The sequence below is a fragment of the Megalobrama amblycephala genome, linkage group LG18 (assembly GCF_018812025.1).
Source record: "Megalobrama amblycephala isolate DHTTF-2021 linkage group LG18, ASM1881202v1, whole genome shotgun sequence".
Taxonomy (NCBI): domain Eukaryota; kingdom Metazoa; phylum Chordata; class Actinopteri; order Cypriniformes; family Xenocyprididae; genus Megalobrama; species Megalobrama amblycephala.
Genome location: NC_063061.1, coordinates 36,088,318 through 36,105,915, shown reverse-complemented (window position 1 = coordinate 36,105,915; position 17,598 = coordinate 36,088,318). Strand labels below are relative to the sequence as shown.

At 37.5% G+C, this 17,598-nt stretch overlaps 1 protein-coding gene and 1 long non-coding RNA gene across 4 annotated transcripts in view; one reads left to right on the top strand and one right to left on the bottom strand.

Moving 5' to 3' along the window:
* The window catches only part of LOC125252828, a 24,559-nt gene extending 18,264 nt beyond the window's left edge, over nucleotides 1-6,295 (bottom strand). For all 3 annotated transcript variants that reach the window (XR_007181287.1, XR_007181288.1, XR_007181289.1), the window contains exons 1-2: nucleotides 6,173-6,295; nucleotides 5,883-6,080 (exon numbers count right to left, since the gene is read on the bottom strand). This is a non-coding gene — a long non-coding RNA (uncharacterized LOC125252828). The remainder of the gene's footprint in view (nucleotides 1-5,882; nucleotides 6,081-6,172) is intronic.
* smad7 (SMAD family member 7) lies at nucleotides 1,416-17,598 on the top strand. Its single transcript, XM_048166419.1, has 4 exons — nucleotides 1,416-2,489; nucleotides 3,462-3,515; nucleotides 7,958-8,029; nucleotides 16,692-17,598. Exons 1-4 carry the CDS (start codon nucleotides 2,021-2,023, stop codon nucleotides 17,228-17,230), a joined length of 1,134 nt encoding a protein of 377 aa, XP_048022376.1. The 5' UTR covers nucleotides 1,416-2,020; the 3' UTR covers nucleotides 17,231-17,598.

Below are 17,598 nucleotides of genomic sequence, written 5' to 3'. Positions count from 1 at the left end.
TGTGTGTTGTTGTTGAAATTGTGAAATATTTCTCACCAGTAGGCGGCAGCAGTTCTTGTGTCCTCATTTACAGACAGGAACATGTTCACCCATTCACAAACACAGCCAATATTATGTAGCCTGTTATATATAATTTTATATTATAAATACATTATTTATTATTTAATAACAACGATAATAAGAATTATATTATTGAATTAAATAATAAATAATAATTATTTACTATATATAATTTTATATTATAAATAAATTATTTATTATTTAATAATAACTATAATAACAATTATATTGTATTAAATAAAAATAAATTATTTGCTTATAATATAAAAGAATTATATAGATTATATAGCAAATAATTAATTTAGATAATTTAGATTTAAATAATTAAATATTTGTTATTTTATATAATTATATATAAAATTATTTATTATTTAATAATAACGATAATAACAATTATATTAAATTAAATAATAATAAATAATTAGCTTATGATATAAAAGTATTACATAGCAAATAATTTAGATACTTTTGATTTAAATAATTAATAATTATTTACTATATATAATTTTATATTATAAATAAATTACTTATTTAATAATAACGATAATAATTATATTATTAAATTAAATAAAAATAGATAATTTGCTTATAATATAAAAGTATATATAGTAAACAATTAATTTGGATAATTTAGAGTTAAATAATTAATTTCTCTATATAATTTATATTATAAATAAATTATTTATTATTTAATAACTTTAATATTATATATAAAATAAATTAATAGTATAAATTATATATAGTTATATATAAAATAGATTAATATTAAATAAAATAATAAAAATCAATATAATTGTATAAAATAATAAAAGAATATATTTATTATTATTATTTTGTTCCAACTTCTAAATAATGTATCACATTATATATATAGTGCATATTTCACAACTAAAGAAATGTTTCCATCTAAACATGTCATGATTGCATCATAAATATTTGTTGTGTGTGTGTGTGTATGGTTCATTCTTAATGTGAACTTACCTGTGCGCCTGGCGCCAGTGTGTGTGTGTGTGTGTGTGTGTATGTGTGTGTGTGTGTGTGTGTGTGTGTGTGTTCCCAAGCCTCAAATTAAACTTGATCGCACTACAAAACAAAGCAGGACGAACACAAGATTCCGATTCCATCTGCTACACTGTAACTTCATAAACTCAGTGTGCGATGTGTCTGTCTGATGGTACATGTTACTTTGTTTTATGTTTGCGCAACCCAATCACTTTTTCCTGCCTGTTCTTTTTTTTTTTTTTAAAGCGACAGGGTGTCTAGACAATCACGTGACCCTCGGCGCGCCAATGAGAGACACGGAGAAAAGACTCACACACACACACACACGCCGAGCGAGCGAGCGAGAGAGAGAGAGAGAGAGAGAGAGAGAGAGAGACACAGGCGTCTGATCTTCATCTCGCTCTCAGTCCTTTAGTTCTTCATCGACTCGCTCGCGTCTCGGACTCGGAAACTTCCCGCATTTATGATCTTGGGATCATCTGGAGACGGATATTTGTGGATATTTCGAGCGTTATAATATTGGACTTCGCGAATCATCGTCGAGAGATCTTCTTCGGCTGGGTCTGATGTGGATTTACAGGCTGGTGTCAGTTTGATCCGAGCTGCAGATTTGATGTCAAACGAAGAAAACAGATTATTCATCCCGAAGATGAGCTCCTGAACGCGCGCCGTGTGGATTAAGACTTCTCTCTCATGCGTCCGTTCTGATTAAGATCGAGATCTGAGATCGTTTCCAGCAGTTCAGACAGTCGTTTCAGCTTCTCTCTTCTTTCTGGATTCTGCGTCGGTACGTCTGGTGAAATATTAAAGTCTGGCGTATGAAACAGATCGCGTGCGCTTCTCCTGCTCGCCGTTTCTCCGCCGTCTGCTCTGCGCCTGTGGATTCGGACCTCCGGATCTTCATGACTTGCGGACAAAATGGCCGTTTTGTAGCCGGGGAACCCTCTTGTCGTCCCGCATGTTCAGGACCAAACGATCGGGGCTCGTCCGGCGACTCTGGAGGAGCCGCGCGCCCGTGGAGGGTGACGGGGACGCGGACACCGGTACGCGCGGTGGCGGCACCGCGGGCTGCTGCCTCGGGAAACCGGGCGCCAGTAAGCCGAACCCCGGCACCGAGGCCGAACTGAAAGCGCTGACGTACTCGATCCTGAAGAAGATCAAGGAGAAGCAGCTGGAGGTGCTCTTACAGGCGGTCGAGTCCCGGGGGGGCGCGCGGAGCCCCTGCCTCCTCCTCCCCGGGAAAGTGGACGCCAGGCTGGGTCAACAGTCGTACCCGCTGCCGCTGCTGCTCTACAAGGTGTTCCGGTGGCCGGACCTCCGGCATTCCTCGGAATTAAAGAGACTTTCGTGCTGTGAATCTTATGGGAAAATCAACCCGGAGCTCGTGTGCTGCAACCCGCATCATATGAGCAGACTGTGCGAGCTCGGTAGGAACATCTCTCCAATATCTACTGTTGTTTTCATAAATAACATTAGAATAATGTGCGAAATCTGTCATATACGTGTGTTCTTTTAGAGGGCTGTTTTGGCTCTTCAGTACAGAAGATCAAGTATATAGTGCTTATGTACTACTATAATAACATTCATATAACAGTAGGGTTTGTGGTGTGTAATTACAGTTTAGTTAGAATCCGAATAGAATAGAATAGAATATAGGGTATCTGGCTGTTGTAAATGTTGCATATAGTGCTTATGCTGTACTATAATGACACTCAGTAGATTGTTTATATATATATAAAATAATATATTAGGTTTCATATAAACATTATTTTGGCTCTTATGTGCAGAAGATCGTGTAAAAACTGTATTTTTGCTTTGATATGTCTAATATACTGCTAATTTAGTACTATAAAATACTCTTATAGTAAAACAGTGAGACTGCAGTATAGTTCAGGCTTATGTATAAAGATGAACCTTGATTTAAGAATATAAGAAATATATTTGACATATAATTTTGTAATGCATTCTTGCATTCATGTCATGTTTTTCACTGTTTCTCATCACTTAAGCGTATCAATAATGAGCTACTGATTATAATTATGATTCTTATATAGTGATGAATGTTGTTTTTCCATGTGGATAAATGCAACTGACTTTTCAGCTGGACCTCCAGTCTGTGGTTGTTCATGTGAAACCCGCCGGAGGCCCCAGTGTTCAGTGAAGTTAGTTTGCAGTGATCAGTGTGTGTGTGCGTGTGTGTGTGTGTGTGTGTGTGTGTGTGTGTGTGTGTGTGTGTGTGTGTGTGTGTGGAGTCTGGCGCCAGGCGGCCGTGTGTTTATCAGAGCTGTCCTGCCTCTAACCCTCAGCACTACACAAACACTTTTCCCAGAGAATGCCAGGCCTTATCATCAGCCCACATCTCCACTCACGGCCTCTCTCTCTCTCTCTTTCTTCTACAGAATCCCCCCCACCCCCGTACTCAAGATATCCCACCGATTTTCTTAAACCACCTGGTAAGTTGAAGTTTCATCTTAAATTCAAGCAGATGTGGAGTTAGTTTGAGTTGAAAATTAGTTTTTTAGACATTTCTAATGGCGTTCCTTTCTATGTAAATACAATCCCACAGATTTCTTAAACCATCCTGTAAATTGAAGTTTTCAAGCTTTTTTACAAAGTTTAGTTGGAGTTGAAAATCACTTGCAGTTGAGGTTTTTGGACATTTGCAATGGTGTTCTTACCATGTAAATACATGAATGCTTTATGTAAAGATAATGAAATGAGACTCTTTTGCAAATACTAGTTTGTTAGACATGGTAATAATGTGGTATATGAAGATAGTAATCTTTTTGCGGCATATTTATATGTATATGTATACTTAAGCATGGTACTGAATGATTACCACATTCAAATACCATTTAGATGTTTCATTTAACTCCTGAAAATAAGAATTGTTGGTTTAATTAAAAAAAAAAAAAGTAAGTTGCCTTAATATTGAGTTCATTGAAATTAAAAGTTTGAGTTAGTACAATGAAAGCGATTGGTTTGATCAACAGAAACTCAAAATGTTATGTTATCTGAACCACATTAATTATTGAAGTTGATTTGACCAACAAGACATTTCGAAGCATTTAAATATATGAATATGGTAATGATTCAGACATTATGATGTCGTTTGGAGGAGTTCGGAAACGTGGATCACATAAAGGAAAAGCTGAGAGCTGATTTATCTGCCGAATTAATCTGAGGTTTTGGGAGTGTCGCTTTGCGTCTTTCCTCTGAGCGTCTACCCATAATGCTGCATGGCTCATAAGTACGTCCTGTATATTGGCTTCAGATAAGTGTGTTGTGTTTGGCAGCGCCCCGGATGAGGTTTCCTGCCGGTCGCCCTCGTAAAGATCCTTCTCTATCCCTGCCAAAACTGCTCATGCCGTTCGAGTTAAACAGTATCGCTTACGCAGAACACACTTGAGAAATTCAGCCCGCTTCGAGTGCCTGTTTCCAAACCATGTTTCTGCGACAAATTTGTGCGTCTCAATGTTTATAGTACGAATAACAAAGAAGATGTTACGTGTGTGCGTGTGGGAACGGTTGTACGCTGACTGACATTGGCTCTCGTTCTTTGAGTCATTCTTGTTTTATGAATCAGTTTGGGGTTTCGGAGAGACTGAGAGAGAGAAAGCGAGAATGTGAACGAGAAAAGGCGCCGCGGTGGAGGACAGGAAAGCCAGTTTGGGGAGGACATTTCCTGTGAGGACACATTAGCTCTTGGACGAGAGACAGAGAACAATGGAAGACGGGTGATTTTCTCTGACTGAAAGAGAGAGTGGCACTGAACGCTGGGAGGAAGTTATTCGTCGCTTGTTGGAGGATGATAACGTCAGGATGAGGGAGACGCTCTGTCAGTCGCGGTGGTAACTGTCACACGTTCACGCGCTGTTGACGAGGAGGTGCGACGAAACGGCCGTTGATGCAAGCGAATTTGCATATCAATTGTTTTAAGCTCTTAATCACGGAGACACAAAGGAGAAAAAGAAACATTCAGGCTTATAATGACAAAGACAGCAAAGTTTCGTCAAGAACTATTGAAGTGTCGTTAGCTTAGGGTTCGGTTGACGCGTGAATGTTTTTGTGTGCTTGTCATTTCAGGCCGGGAGCCATTTAAATACGTTTTGAATCTGTGACCTCAAAAGGTTTTAATGTGATTGTTTTGTGAAAGATCAGATTCTGATGGGGTGAATGCATTGCAAAGCTTCTGTCTTGTTGTTTTGCTCCCTGGAAAACCATAACATGTTGGATTCTGCTGCTTGATTCCACAACTTTTCTCTCTCTCTCTCTCTCTCTCTCTCTCTCTCTTTGCGGTCAGGTTCAGGTTTGACCATGTGTCTCATTAGACTGACCACAGCTCAGGGAAAGTGTCCAACTCCGAAAGTTGCTTCCGAAAGTGACACTATTTCATACTTTACTCTCACAGTTGGCATTTTAAACTTAAAAAGTCATTATCCTTACAAGTGGTGCTAAATGATTACCATATTCATTTACTATGGATACCAGTGGTACATTTAAACTCATGGTAAAACAATGATATGTCTCATATGTCAAAGGAAAATAACCCTAGAGCAAGGATTCCCAGACCTTTTTGTCAGCTGAACCCTGTCCTTTGAAAATGTACTTAAATCCCCCCTGAGATTTTAAGTTTAAATTTATTTACGCTTCTCTGTTGTCGGTTAATGGTCACATGAAGGTAAACAAATACATATTAATTTAGCAAAGCTAATTTGATGAGAAGACTTGTTAAATATGGCAATTCAGGCTAGTTAAAAAGCACGTTAGCATTTTTTTTAGCTATTTAAATGTAAAGTTTCTGAGGGTTTTTATCTTACCAAACGGTTCCTGTTGTGTTTCCACTGGAGCCTGGTACGGCACGGCACGATTACTAACCGTTCTCGGCCCGGAATTCTCGGCACGGTTGTCTGACGGTTGCTGAATCGTGCTGGTAGTATCCGTGAATTGACGCCGGCACACAGGATATGTCTTGTCTGTTGCCTGACTACCAGTTTCTCCGTAGCTGGTTACGCGCTCTATTTGAACGCCGTAAACACAAATTAATAGTACAATATTAATAAGAAGAAATTAATATCTGATCATCCTCCATAACGCGGTCGTTATTTACCTCTAATATCATCAGTAAACCGTTGCGTTACCAAGGCAACAACTGACGCTTTTGTATTACATTCAAAAGAGCGGCCGTTATAAACCCCACAGTGGAAAATTTAAAATGAAACCGTAACGGTTACGCAACGAGAACCGTTCGGCCCGACTGTGGAAAAGCGGCTGTTACCATAAACAGGGTGTTAGCTAAACTGCTCCAAATCAGATTTATGATTCTCTTTACCATAAAACATCATTTAATACTTAGTTCTTGAACGATCTGCGATGGGAAACGTTTTCATTGTGTCTGACGCACTAGTTAATGTAAAGACACTGAACTGAATGGATTATTTACTTGAAAATGATTCAAATTCAGTCAGTCCTTTAGCAAAACCTAGCATAAGCATTTAACAATATGTCCCATTTAATCATGGGATTTTGAAAAGTACCTCACAAGTTAACATCAGCATTAGCCTGTGTTTTTAGCTATTTAAATATAAATTTCCTGACATTTTATCTTTATTAGCATAAACTGAGTGCTAGCTAAACTGCTCCGAATGAGTTTTATGATTATCTTTACCTTAAAACACCATTTTATATTTAGAACGATCTGCGATGGGAAACGTTTTTATTGTGTCTGACGCGCTAGTTCATGTAAAGACACTGAACTGAATGGATTATTTACTTGAAAATTATTCATCTTTAGTCCCAAATTCAGTCAGTCCCTTTCGCAAAACTGAGCTAATTAAGTTTGAAGTCTTGTTAAAGATGCTAATGCTAACTTGTAAGGTGCTTTTTAAAATCCCAATTTACATGCTTGTAATTCTAACTTCACAAGTTAGCATTTGCCTGTTCTTTTAGCTTTTTAAAGACTTTGTTAGATCTTTGACACGCTAGTTCATGTAAAGACACTGAACTGAATGGAAATGATCCATGTTCAGTCTCAAATTCCCTTTAGCAAACCTAGAGAAAACATTTAAGCTAATTAAGTAAGTTTGAAGTAAAGATGTTAAGACAGGCTAAAGCTAGTGCTAACTTGTGAGGTGCTTTTTAAATTCCAAATCTACATGCTAGTAATTCTAACCTCACAAGTTAGCATTAGCCTGTTCTTTTAGCTTTTTAAAGTTTCTGACTTTGTTAGATCTTTGGTGACATGCTAGTTCATGTAAAGATATTGAACTGGATGGATTATTTACTAGAAGTCAGTGCTTTTAGCAAAACCTAGTAAGCGTTTAGCATTTAAAGTCCCATGGGATTTTAAAAAGCACCTCACAAGTTAACATTAACATTAGCCTTTTTTTTTAGCTATGTAAACCTAAAGTGTCTTTGTTGACATAAACCAGGTGCTAGCTAAACTGCTCCCAATCAGATCTCTGATTATCTTTACCATGGTGGTTCTTGAATGATCTGCATTGGGAGGCGTTCATATGGAGACAATATTCCAGGCTCGTTTTATTAAAGGGTTAACGTGAAAGAGGGTGTTTTTCCTGTCTCCTAGCATGGCAATTAGAAAATTTACTGTACACAGTTTTCAAGGCTGCAGCTATTTCCTGACTAGCTCGTTGTTTTGGACTTGATGGAGTATATCCTGCTAAACGGTGTATTCCTATTAAAGCGCTCCCGCTCTCGCTAGCTTTCTTGGCAAAGACTTTAGACTCTGAAACACTTTATTTATTTTGCATGACAGCAAAGTAGAAGGAAAAGGAAACAAATGCCTGATGGTTTAAAAGGATTTTACCCACTCTGTTTTTGTCATAATAAGCCTTTTAACCCTGTGATTGACAGCTGTTACTCTGTTTCTCCACAGATTCTCCAGGTTCTGTGCCTGCTTCCACTGAAACTGGGGGAACGGCGTATTCGGCCCCTATGGGGTTCTCAGGTAAGAGCTCAAGACCATCCTTATCTGTCTTCTGTCCTTGATGTGATTTGTTTAATCCAACGGAGAGCTGAAAATGAGGAAGAGAGAGAGCTGGAGATTTGTTTTGATTGTTTTATTGTCTTCTGAAGGTAGTATACAACACAGAAATGTGATATGAAGTCAGCATGAAATCAAAATTGACCATATTTACTTCCTTAATGCACATTCCTTGTCTTAGTGTGCACATTATTCTTTTGACTTTCTAATCTTTCATCAAAATGGTGCAACTTCCCCTGCATCTAAAAATACTTTCCTGATCAACTGATGTCTCCAAGTCTATTGTATGATGTTAACATAAGAATTGTTTACCAACCAAAATCCATCAAATCTGTTTGATCAGAAAAACATCACAGGGCAGATGTGAAATAAAGTTACATGCAGGGTTTTATATATATAATTATATGAATTATTTGAATTATATCAATTAATTATTTATTAATTAATTATAACTTATTTCATTTATTAATATATATAATTATTTATTATTTATTTATTTTATTATTTATTATTTTTGAATTGGCCTTTATTTCTATATTTTCTATTTTCATTTACATTTTAGTTTAATTTTGTTATGTGCTTTTGTAATTTTTATTAATTTTTAAAAAAAAAATTGTAATGTAAGTACTTCAACTTATTTTAGTTTTGGTTAGTTTCATTTAAGTTTTTAAAGTTTAATTTTTATTTGTCTAATATTTATGTTTTATTTTATTTCAGTTTTATGTCAATTAACAAAATGATTTTTAATAGTTTTAGTTTATAATATCAACACTGGCTTCATGTTGGCTTTATTTCAGTTAGTTGCCAAGGAAAAATTTCTAGTTTTTGGTTACGTTTTTTAAGTTTAAATTTTTCATCTAATATTTATATTCTATTTTACACCGGCTTTATTTCAATTAATTCCAATTTTTTTATTTTTTAATAGCTTTAATTAACAAGAACAACACTGGTTTCATGTTGACTTCAAAACTTAAACAAGGGTACAGTGTGTGTGTGAGAGAGAGTTTTGTTTTGCTCTCCTTTAGTTGACCAAACCTGTTCGATTGTCCCGTCCTGAGCTCTGAATACACACAAACAGCGGCGATTGTGTTTACGAGAGACCCTGAGAGAGCGAGAGAAGGATTAGTTTGGTCTAGGCCGGGTTCCTGCGTACAGATGTTTCTCATTACAGCGACTTTAAAGAGTTTTTATGATGGTGTTTAATTCAGCACTGGGCGGAGTGTGTGTTTGTGTGTGAAGGGTCTTTAGATGGGTTTTCAGATAAGAACAGCTAAAAGATGGAAGCTTTACATAAACACATGTTAAAAGTACAGCACTCAGAGCGGTGTGTGTGCCATGAGTGTGTGTGTGTGAGCTGCTCCCTTTCTCTGGCCTCCAGTGTGAAGGTGCCCCGGCATTTGTTTTATGTTTCTTGTTTGTGTGTGTGTGTGGGATGAAAGACCGGCTTCTTCTATCCCGAACAAACACCTCCTCCCGACTCCATTTACATTTTTGACGGTGATTCTGCCCTGCTTTCGTTCATCCTCTGGCTGAGGTGTGTTTTTCCTGCTGAAATGAGTGAATGGAGCTCAGAGAGGGAAGGAGGGACGAGGGGGGAGGAGGAAGAAAAGTTTCAGGCAGCGGAAGAAAAGCCCGACACACAGGAAACACGCTCTCCAATGAAAGCGTCTCTCTGACCTTCTAATTCACTCGCTCTGCCCTTTTCATCTGCTGCTGCAGACACGAGACGGACAGAGAGAGAGACAGGTAGAGAGATTTGGAGACGCTACGTAACATGCTTGAACTTAAATGTTGCATGTGAGTCTGTGTGTGTTCAGGATTATTGGATGAGAGTCTGAGCGTTGTTTGTCTGGGTTAGTCTGAAGTTATTAAGAGTTAACCTTAATATGACAACCACAACAGACAGACTTCCTGTACAGACAGACAGATCAAGCTTTTCGTAACTCATTTGCTGGGATTAGTTTACATGAACTAACAATGAGTAATATATTTTTATAGCAGTCATTAATATTTATTAATGTTAATAAAAATACATAAAATGACAGTTATCAAATGAGACTTAAGTGTTAGTTTTTCTGTTTGTATTTATTGCGATCATTTTTTTACATATGTGTGTATATACACTTTACACAGACATTTATATATAATATATATAAATACAATATATAGATATTCACATCTAACATATTTTTTTTTACATAATATGTGTGTAATCACGATTAATCGCATCTAAAAAATGTTTGTTTACATAGTGTGTGTGTGTGTGTGTATATATATATATATATATATATATATATATATATATATATATATATATATATATACTTGACACACAGACATTTATATATAATATATATAAGTAAAGTTATATATAGACACACACATATTATGTAAACAAACTTTTATAGTAGATGCGATTAATCGCAATTAATCATTTTTGAGTCAATTTTGCATAAAAGATGTTTATTTAAGGTGTACATCTCTTTTAAGGTGTAACATTAAATTATTATCTAAAATATTGTCCAAAAATTTGCATAATATCGGACATTAGCCACTATTTTCATGTGAATGTTGTTCAGCTACTATTCCTGAGTTTTTTTTTGCCTATTTTTCAAACAGATAAAGTTTAATGCGAAATTAATTTCATCAAATCAACTGAACCTCGTGTTAACTTGCATATTAAACCTTTTTGCTTCCGATGACTTTATTTTTGGACGTGTATTGCACCTCATCCGGTTCAGCTGTTCTCGAAACATTTCTGCCAGATCCACAATCAGGCCTTTATAAAGGTCCCGTGAATGTCTGTAGGGCCCTCGGCAACTCTAAATCCTCCCTTAAGGGGCCTACAGGCAGCCTTGTTACCGTGACAACCTCCCGCCTCATTCCAGGGTTGTTTGGGTTAGCCAAGGAGGAAAGGGCAGCACAGGAAATGACATCATGCCTCGGAGGAAAAAGCCTTGAGTCTCGGGTAGGGCCTCCCGGGCGCCTCCGCCAAGCGGAAAGAAAACATTTCGAGAAAATGACACAAAGCAGCTCCTTGAACGTCCAGAGCGACTCCGTTTGACGACGTGTTTTGAACTGTGAACGCTTTGTTGTATATTTCGCTCGTTACCAACCACTTCCTCGATCTGGACATTTGGCTTAATTTGACTTAAGCTTTTCATTCATTTCTGGCTCAAAGAGAGGAACATAGAAGACAAAAGTCAGCACAAATGCCCTCAGGATCCAGACACCTCAGCCACAAACATTTTCTTAAACCGCAATCTAATCGCTTAACCAAACACACAGACAGACGGCCCGCTTTCTCACGCACACACACGATCCGTTCATTCAGAAACTCTTTCGGCGTCTCCGGTCTGACTGGCTCTCAATTGCAACGAACAATTGAAAAGCACATTATAATTATTTACCGTCTAAACAGGAAAGCACATCATCGCAGGCGTCTCTACTCAACAGGCTCGACCAGTGTTGGAATAATATTGCAAAATACTGTTTTAGACAAATAACATAACATAACATTTTTTCACAGTATAAATTTAGTTAAGACCATCGTGACTTTTTATTGGTGGAGAGCGTTACACAGCTGACCTTTAACCTCATAATCAAGCTGATGTCATAAACTGTTTCCTTTGCCCCGACACTCCCACAGCAGGCATACAGTATACGACCTGTGCGTCATAAAATCTGAGTGCTCTGATCCACGTATTAGTGCACAATGGAGGACAACGTGAAGTATTTCCTGTGCGTTGCAGGTTTTCCTGACTCTGTGTGTGTGTGTGTGTGTGTGTGTGTGAGTGTGTGTGTGTGTTATGTAATGGCTCTCCATCTAATTGCCAGTTTCCTTTATTGACTTCCAAACAAAGAAGCTGCCAAACATTTCTGTCTGTCCGTCCGTCTGCGTGTCTCTCGGTCGAGCGTGTGTGAGATTGTTGCTATAATAGCGACGCCCGAGGAAAAAGATAATATTTATAGAGCTGTAACTGACACACACACACACACACACACACACACATCAAAGGAGTTGCCTCCGGGTTTGTTTGTTTAGTTGGTATTATTTTGCATGATGAATCCCAAACGTCTGCCAGTTGTGTGCAATCATTTTTTAGGGCCTGACACGAACTCTGCACAAGTGCTTGAATGCAAACGCGTCTGGCTACGCAAGCTCCAATGCGTGTTGCGTTTGTGGTTACCAGAGGAGGCGCTATAGTGTAAACGGTCTTCTTCTGTGGTTAGTTGTAAGTACATAAATGTTAAATATTATTATAAACAAATTATAAATAATATATATGAATAAGTATTTTACGTTTACAGTTGTACTGTTTTATTTAATATTTTGATTTAGTAATAATAATAATCGTAATAACAATAATTTTTTCTTAAATACTAATTTTTTTACTTTACAGTGAAATATTACAATAGTAATGTTTCTTATTTTGTTTTATATTTTATTTAGTAGTAATAATAATAATAATAATCGTAATAATAATAAAAATAGTAGTTACCACAGGAGGCGCTATAGTGTAAACGGTCTTCTATGGTTAGTTGTAGGTTTGCAAGTAAATGAATGTTAAATATTATATATATATAAGTATTTTACGTTTACAGTTGTACTGTTTTAATATTTTTATTTACTAATAATAATATCAATAACAATATTTTTCTTAAATACTCATTTTTTATTTGACAGTGAAATATTACAATAGTAATGTTTCGTATTTTGTTTATTTTATTTAGTAATAATGATAATTGTTATAATAAAAATATCTATCTACAATTGATTATATTTATTTCTTGTATTTATTAATAATTGTAATAACATTAATAATAATATTTTTAACTGTAAAATAGTAGTTTAATTTTGTTTAATATTTTTAATAATAATAATAATAAAACATTATTATTATTATTAATAATATAATATTAATAATATTCATTGTAAATATAATATATTAATTATTATTATTATTATTATTTTATAGTCATATTGACAAACCTGGCACTTATTTTAAATCACAATCACATTTTTTTAGCAGAAGAGTTGCTTTTTTTGGTCACACTTGCAATATGTCATTTTTTTTGCTTCTGTGTACTTACATTCTTGTGATTCTGGCATCTGAAGGGTTAGCATAACCCATGGTAAATGTCATTGTGTGTTGTCGTCATCTTTGATTTAGCTTTAGAAGCGGCCCCTGACCTCTGACCCCTGACCTCACGGCATCTCCTCCAGCAGGCATGCGGCTCGCTTAATCCACGTCCTCGTGCGTCGTCAGTGGATAAGAGTGCTGACTGGTCATAAAAGAGGCCGTCGCCTCCCGTGAACCTCAGCCAGACGAGAGGCGATCAATAAAAACACCGACTTCCCTCTAGTGTGTGTGTGTGTGTGTGTGGAGACAGACAGAAATAATCATTAACTTCTCCAGACTGCTGAGTGACTCGCGTCTGCATGTGTGAGTGATTCCATTAGACGGCCAGACACTTCTGCTGTTTTTTTGTTCATTTCATGTACAAAGTGACTGTTTAAAAAGCTGAGTATCCTTAAATGGAAAAACTTTGCCCCAACATACACCGAAAACACCACTGTCTCTGTGTATGTGTGTGTGTGTGTGTGTGTGTGTGTGTGTGTGTGTGTGTGTGTGTGTGTGTGTGTGTGTGTGTGTGTGTGTATTTGAGCGCTCAGACCAAAGGGAGCCATGTGGACAGAGGAAGGATGGTTTGTTACCTGAGGCAGTAAAGCTTTAAATGGAGATTTGACTTCAGTTCAACCACAAACAAAGACCCTGTGTGTGTGTGTGTGTGTGAGAGCCTTTTTGTCCCCTCTAGGAGAGAGAAAGACAGAACAAATCTCCTTGGGGGATGGGAGACAGAGACAGGTTTAGTAGGGTCCTGTGAAATCAGTTTTATTTTCCCAAATTCTTTTTTTATTTTTGTTTATTTATTTATTGCAAACAAATTAAATGTTTTCTGGATTCCATGTTAATGGTTTAATTTTTTTTGTTATTAAATACCATGACAAATCAACAGATTTCATAGAAATGTAATCAATCCTTTTTTTAATGTAAATAAAAATATATCAATAAAACACAAAATACACTGTAATTTACAGTATAAATTAAAACTTGAAAGTAAAAATCTCTTAATTATGATCAAAATTGAACAATAATAATCTAAAAATTATTATTATTATTGAAAACTTACTTTTAATAATATAATGTAAAATAGTAATATATTTGTATCATAATTTCTTCAAGTTAACCGGACTTTTTTCTTTTAGTGGACATTAGTCCATATCATAATTTGAATTTGATCGATTTTGCAGCCCTATTAATCCAAAATTCCATGACATTCCATGCTATACAGAACCTTATATTTTTATGACTGGATTCCAGGATTCATAAGAAATCACATCATAAGAAGGCACTTGTTGAGAGCGTTTGGTTTAATAGAGTTCTTGATGTCAACTGAACGCTTGAGGCTGCAGAAGGTGTGTGTGTGTGTGTGTGTGTGTGTTTGTGTGTGTCATGTTGCACACTCTATTTCAGGACACTCTCTGCGTCTGGCTGTCACCATGTCATTCGGGGTGACACTGTGGTCATCCAACCGACCGACACTGAGACGCCACACACACACGCCAGTAAATTCATAACCTATACACACACCTAAATTCTCTCTCTCTCACACACACACACACACACGTACCTGTGCAGTTGTGTGTCTCTATTTGAACACATTTTGTTGTCTGAACACACACTTACACATTCAGAGATCTGTTAGGTGTATGATTGTGTGTGTGTGTGTGTGTGTGTGTGTGTGTGTGTGTGTGTGTGTTACTCAGGTTTGCTTGCTGTTCATGGTGTCGTCAGAGAGACTACTCAACTATCCAGACTAAAATAGCATCAGTCTGACACATAGCAACCATGCACACAATATTGATATATACCATTTTATTACCTTGGTTTCTTAAAAGAAAAAAAGGCTTAAAAACTACCATGGTATTTTTGGAGTACAACTATATACTATAGTTTATGGATTTCAGTAATTACCACGTGATACCATCACTGCACCATGGTACTGCCACAGTATATTTAAAGCATATTCTTTTTTTTTGTTTGTTTTTTTTTGTTTTTTTTTTCATGGTACAAAAAGTACCATGGTTCAGTAATACTATGTTATTTCGATATACCATGCTACTTAAATGGCACTGTAAGCTCTTCGAAGTGTATAATTGGTATTACCTTGGTTACATATCCAAACATGCATGTTTGTAAGGGTTGTAATGAAGGCTCTACCTACTCTAGTCATCAAGTTAGTCTGGGCTGGTGCGTAATTAACTACACTGCTAAATTACGGCCTACTCGCCCCATCTGAGATTAAAGAGAGACTGTCCTCACTGCAGACAGACAAAGAGTCCAGATGACTAAAGAACGGTTTTACTTTAACATTGTGTACTTTCCAGATGTCAGGTCATTTTTCTGTCCTCACTGAAAGCAAAACCGTTGCACAAAGAATCAAAATGAGATTTTTAATGTATAGGGAAGGATATGGACCAAAGCGATTTCCTGTAGGCGGGGCTAAGTTTTCATTGCATTATGACATCACATGTAGCCGTTAGTTGGTGAGGGCGAGCACAATTGCAGATTTATTGTCGCATTGACGTCAGAACATTGTTCGGGGTGGCGTTCGGAACAGAGGCGGCCCAGACGAATGATAAGCAGCACTGCTAATGTAAACAAGCGCTGGAGGCCAGTGGCGCTGCTCCGCGCGGGGCGGCAGATTCCTCACATTCCGCCATCTGAAATTAAGGATGCAAGATATGTTTGGCAGAGCTCAGGACAGTTTTCCTGGATAGAAGGCATGCAATGTTGTGTGAGTGTGTGTGTGTGTGTTTAACTTTTTCTACTAGTTCTAGTCTAATCTAGTCATTTTATCTCCTCTGCTCTCTTGTTTTGTCCTCGACACTCTGTTGGAAACTCTAGTAAAGCCAGTTTCTGATGGTTCTTATTGGTTCAAGTTGGTCATAATCTAGTCTAGATGGTTAATCAGTTGGCCCACCCATTAGTTGTGTTGGTTTCAGGCTGGTAGACCATCTTGGACCAGCAAGTACCAGTTTGACCACCTTACTCTTGTAACTTTTGATGTTTTGACATTAAGGTTAATGATCATAATCCAGTTTAGATGGTTGACCTTCAGCCTGGTAGACATCTTGATCAGACTGACTAGAGCTTGTAGACCACTTTGGACTACTTTGACCATCATACTCTGGTCTGTCATGGTATTTCAATGAAGTTAATTTGATGAAGTTTAATTGGCACAATTATTCCTCAGTAAATCACTTTTACTCTGTTGGAAACTCTAGTAAAGCCCATTTCTGATGGTTCATATTGGTTCAAGTTGGTCATATTCTTGTTTAGATGGTTAATCAGTTGGCCTACCCATTGGTGGTCTTGGTTTCAGCCTGGTAGAACATCTTGTTCAGGCTGGCTAGACCTTGTAGTCCACTTTGGACCAGCAACTATCAGATTGACCACCTTAATCTGGGATGCCCTGGTTTTCCAGCAGGGATTCAAAGATGTTCATCTGAAGTTAAATTGGCATAATTAATAACCGTGTCCTTCTTGTCTCTCCATAGATTCCCTGGCTCTTCAGGAGCGTGGTGAACAGCCTCACTGGTGTGTGGTGGCGTACTGGGAGGAAAAGACCCGCGTTGGGCGCCTCTACTCCGTCCAGGAGCCATCTCTGGACATCTTCTATGACCTACCTCAGGGCACAGGCTTTTGCTTGGGCCAGCTCTCCTCCGACAACAAAAGTCAACTGGTGCAAATGGTTCGGGCCAAGATCGGCTACGGCATCCAGCTCAGCCGCGAATCCGACGGCGTGTGGGTGTATAACCGGAGTTGCTACCCCATATTCATCAAGTCAGCCACACTGGACAACCCCGACTCCCGTACGCTGCTCGTGCATAAAGTATTCCCCGGGTTTTCCATCAAGGCCTTCGACTTTGAGAAGGCGGGAAGCCTGCAGCGGCCCAACGACCACGAGTTCAGCCAGCAGCCGCGGACGGGCTTCACCGTCCAGATCAGTTTTGTGAAGGGCTGGGGGCAGTGCTACACCAGACAGTTCATCAGCAGCTGCCCCTGCTGGCTGGAGGTCATATTTAATAACCGATAACAGCGAGCCCCGCCCCCTCACCACACCCCCATTCCTTCACCGCTATGGAGATGGACGAGCCCTTACCTTTTATGGACTATGTTGTTTTTCTGTTTTGTTCTTGCGAGAAGCGGAGGATGTTTTATGAGAGAAATGGAAAACGAAAACTCACTTTGACTTTAATAAATGACTAAGATTTAATTAAGTGAAATAAAAGCTAAAATGTATTTTATGTTAAATATAAATATATTATTACCTGTAAATATGAAGTTTTATATGCATTGTTATTTATGTATTGTGCAATGTGTTGATGAGAAAAAGAGATGCACTTTGCTTAATATAAATGCAAACAAAGAAATGCCAAAATAAAACAAAAAATACCGAAAATA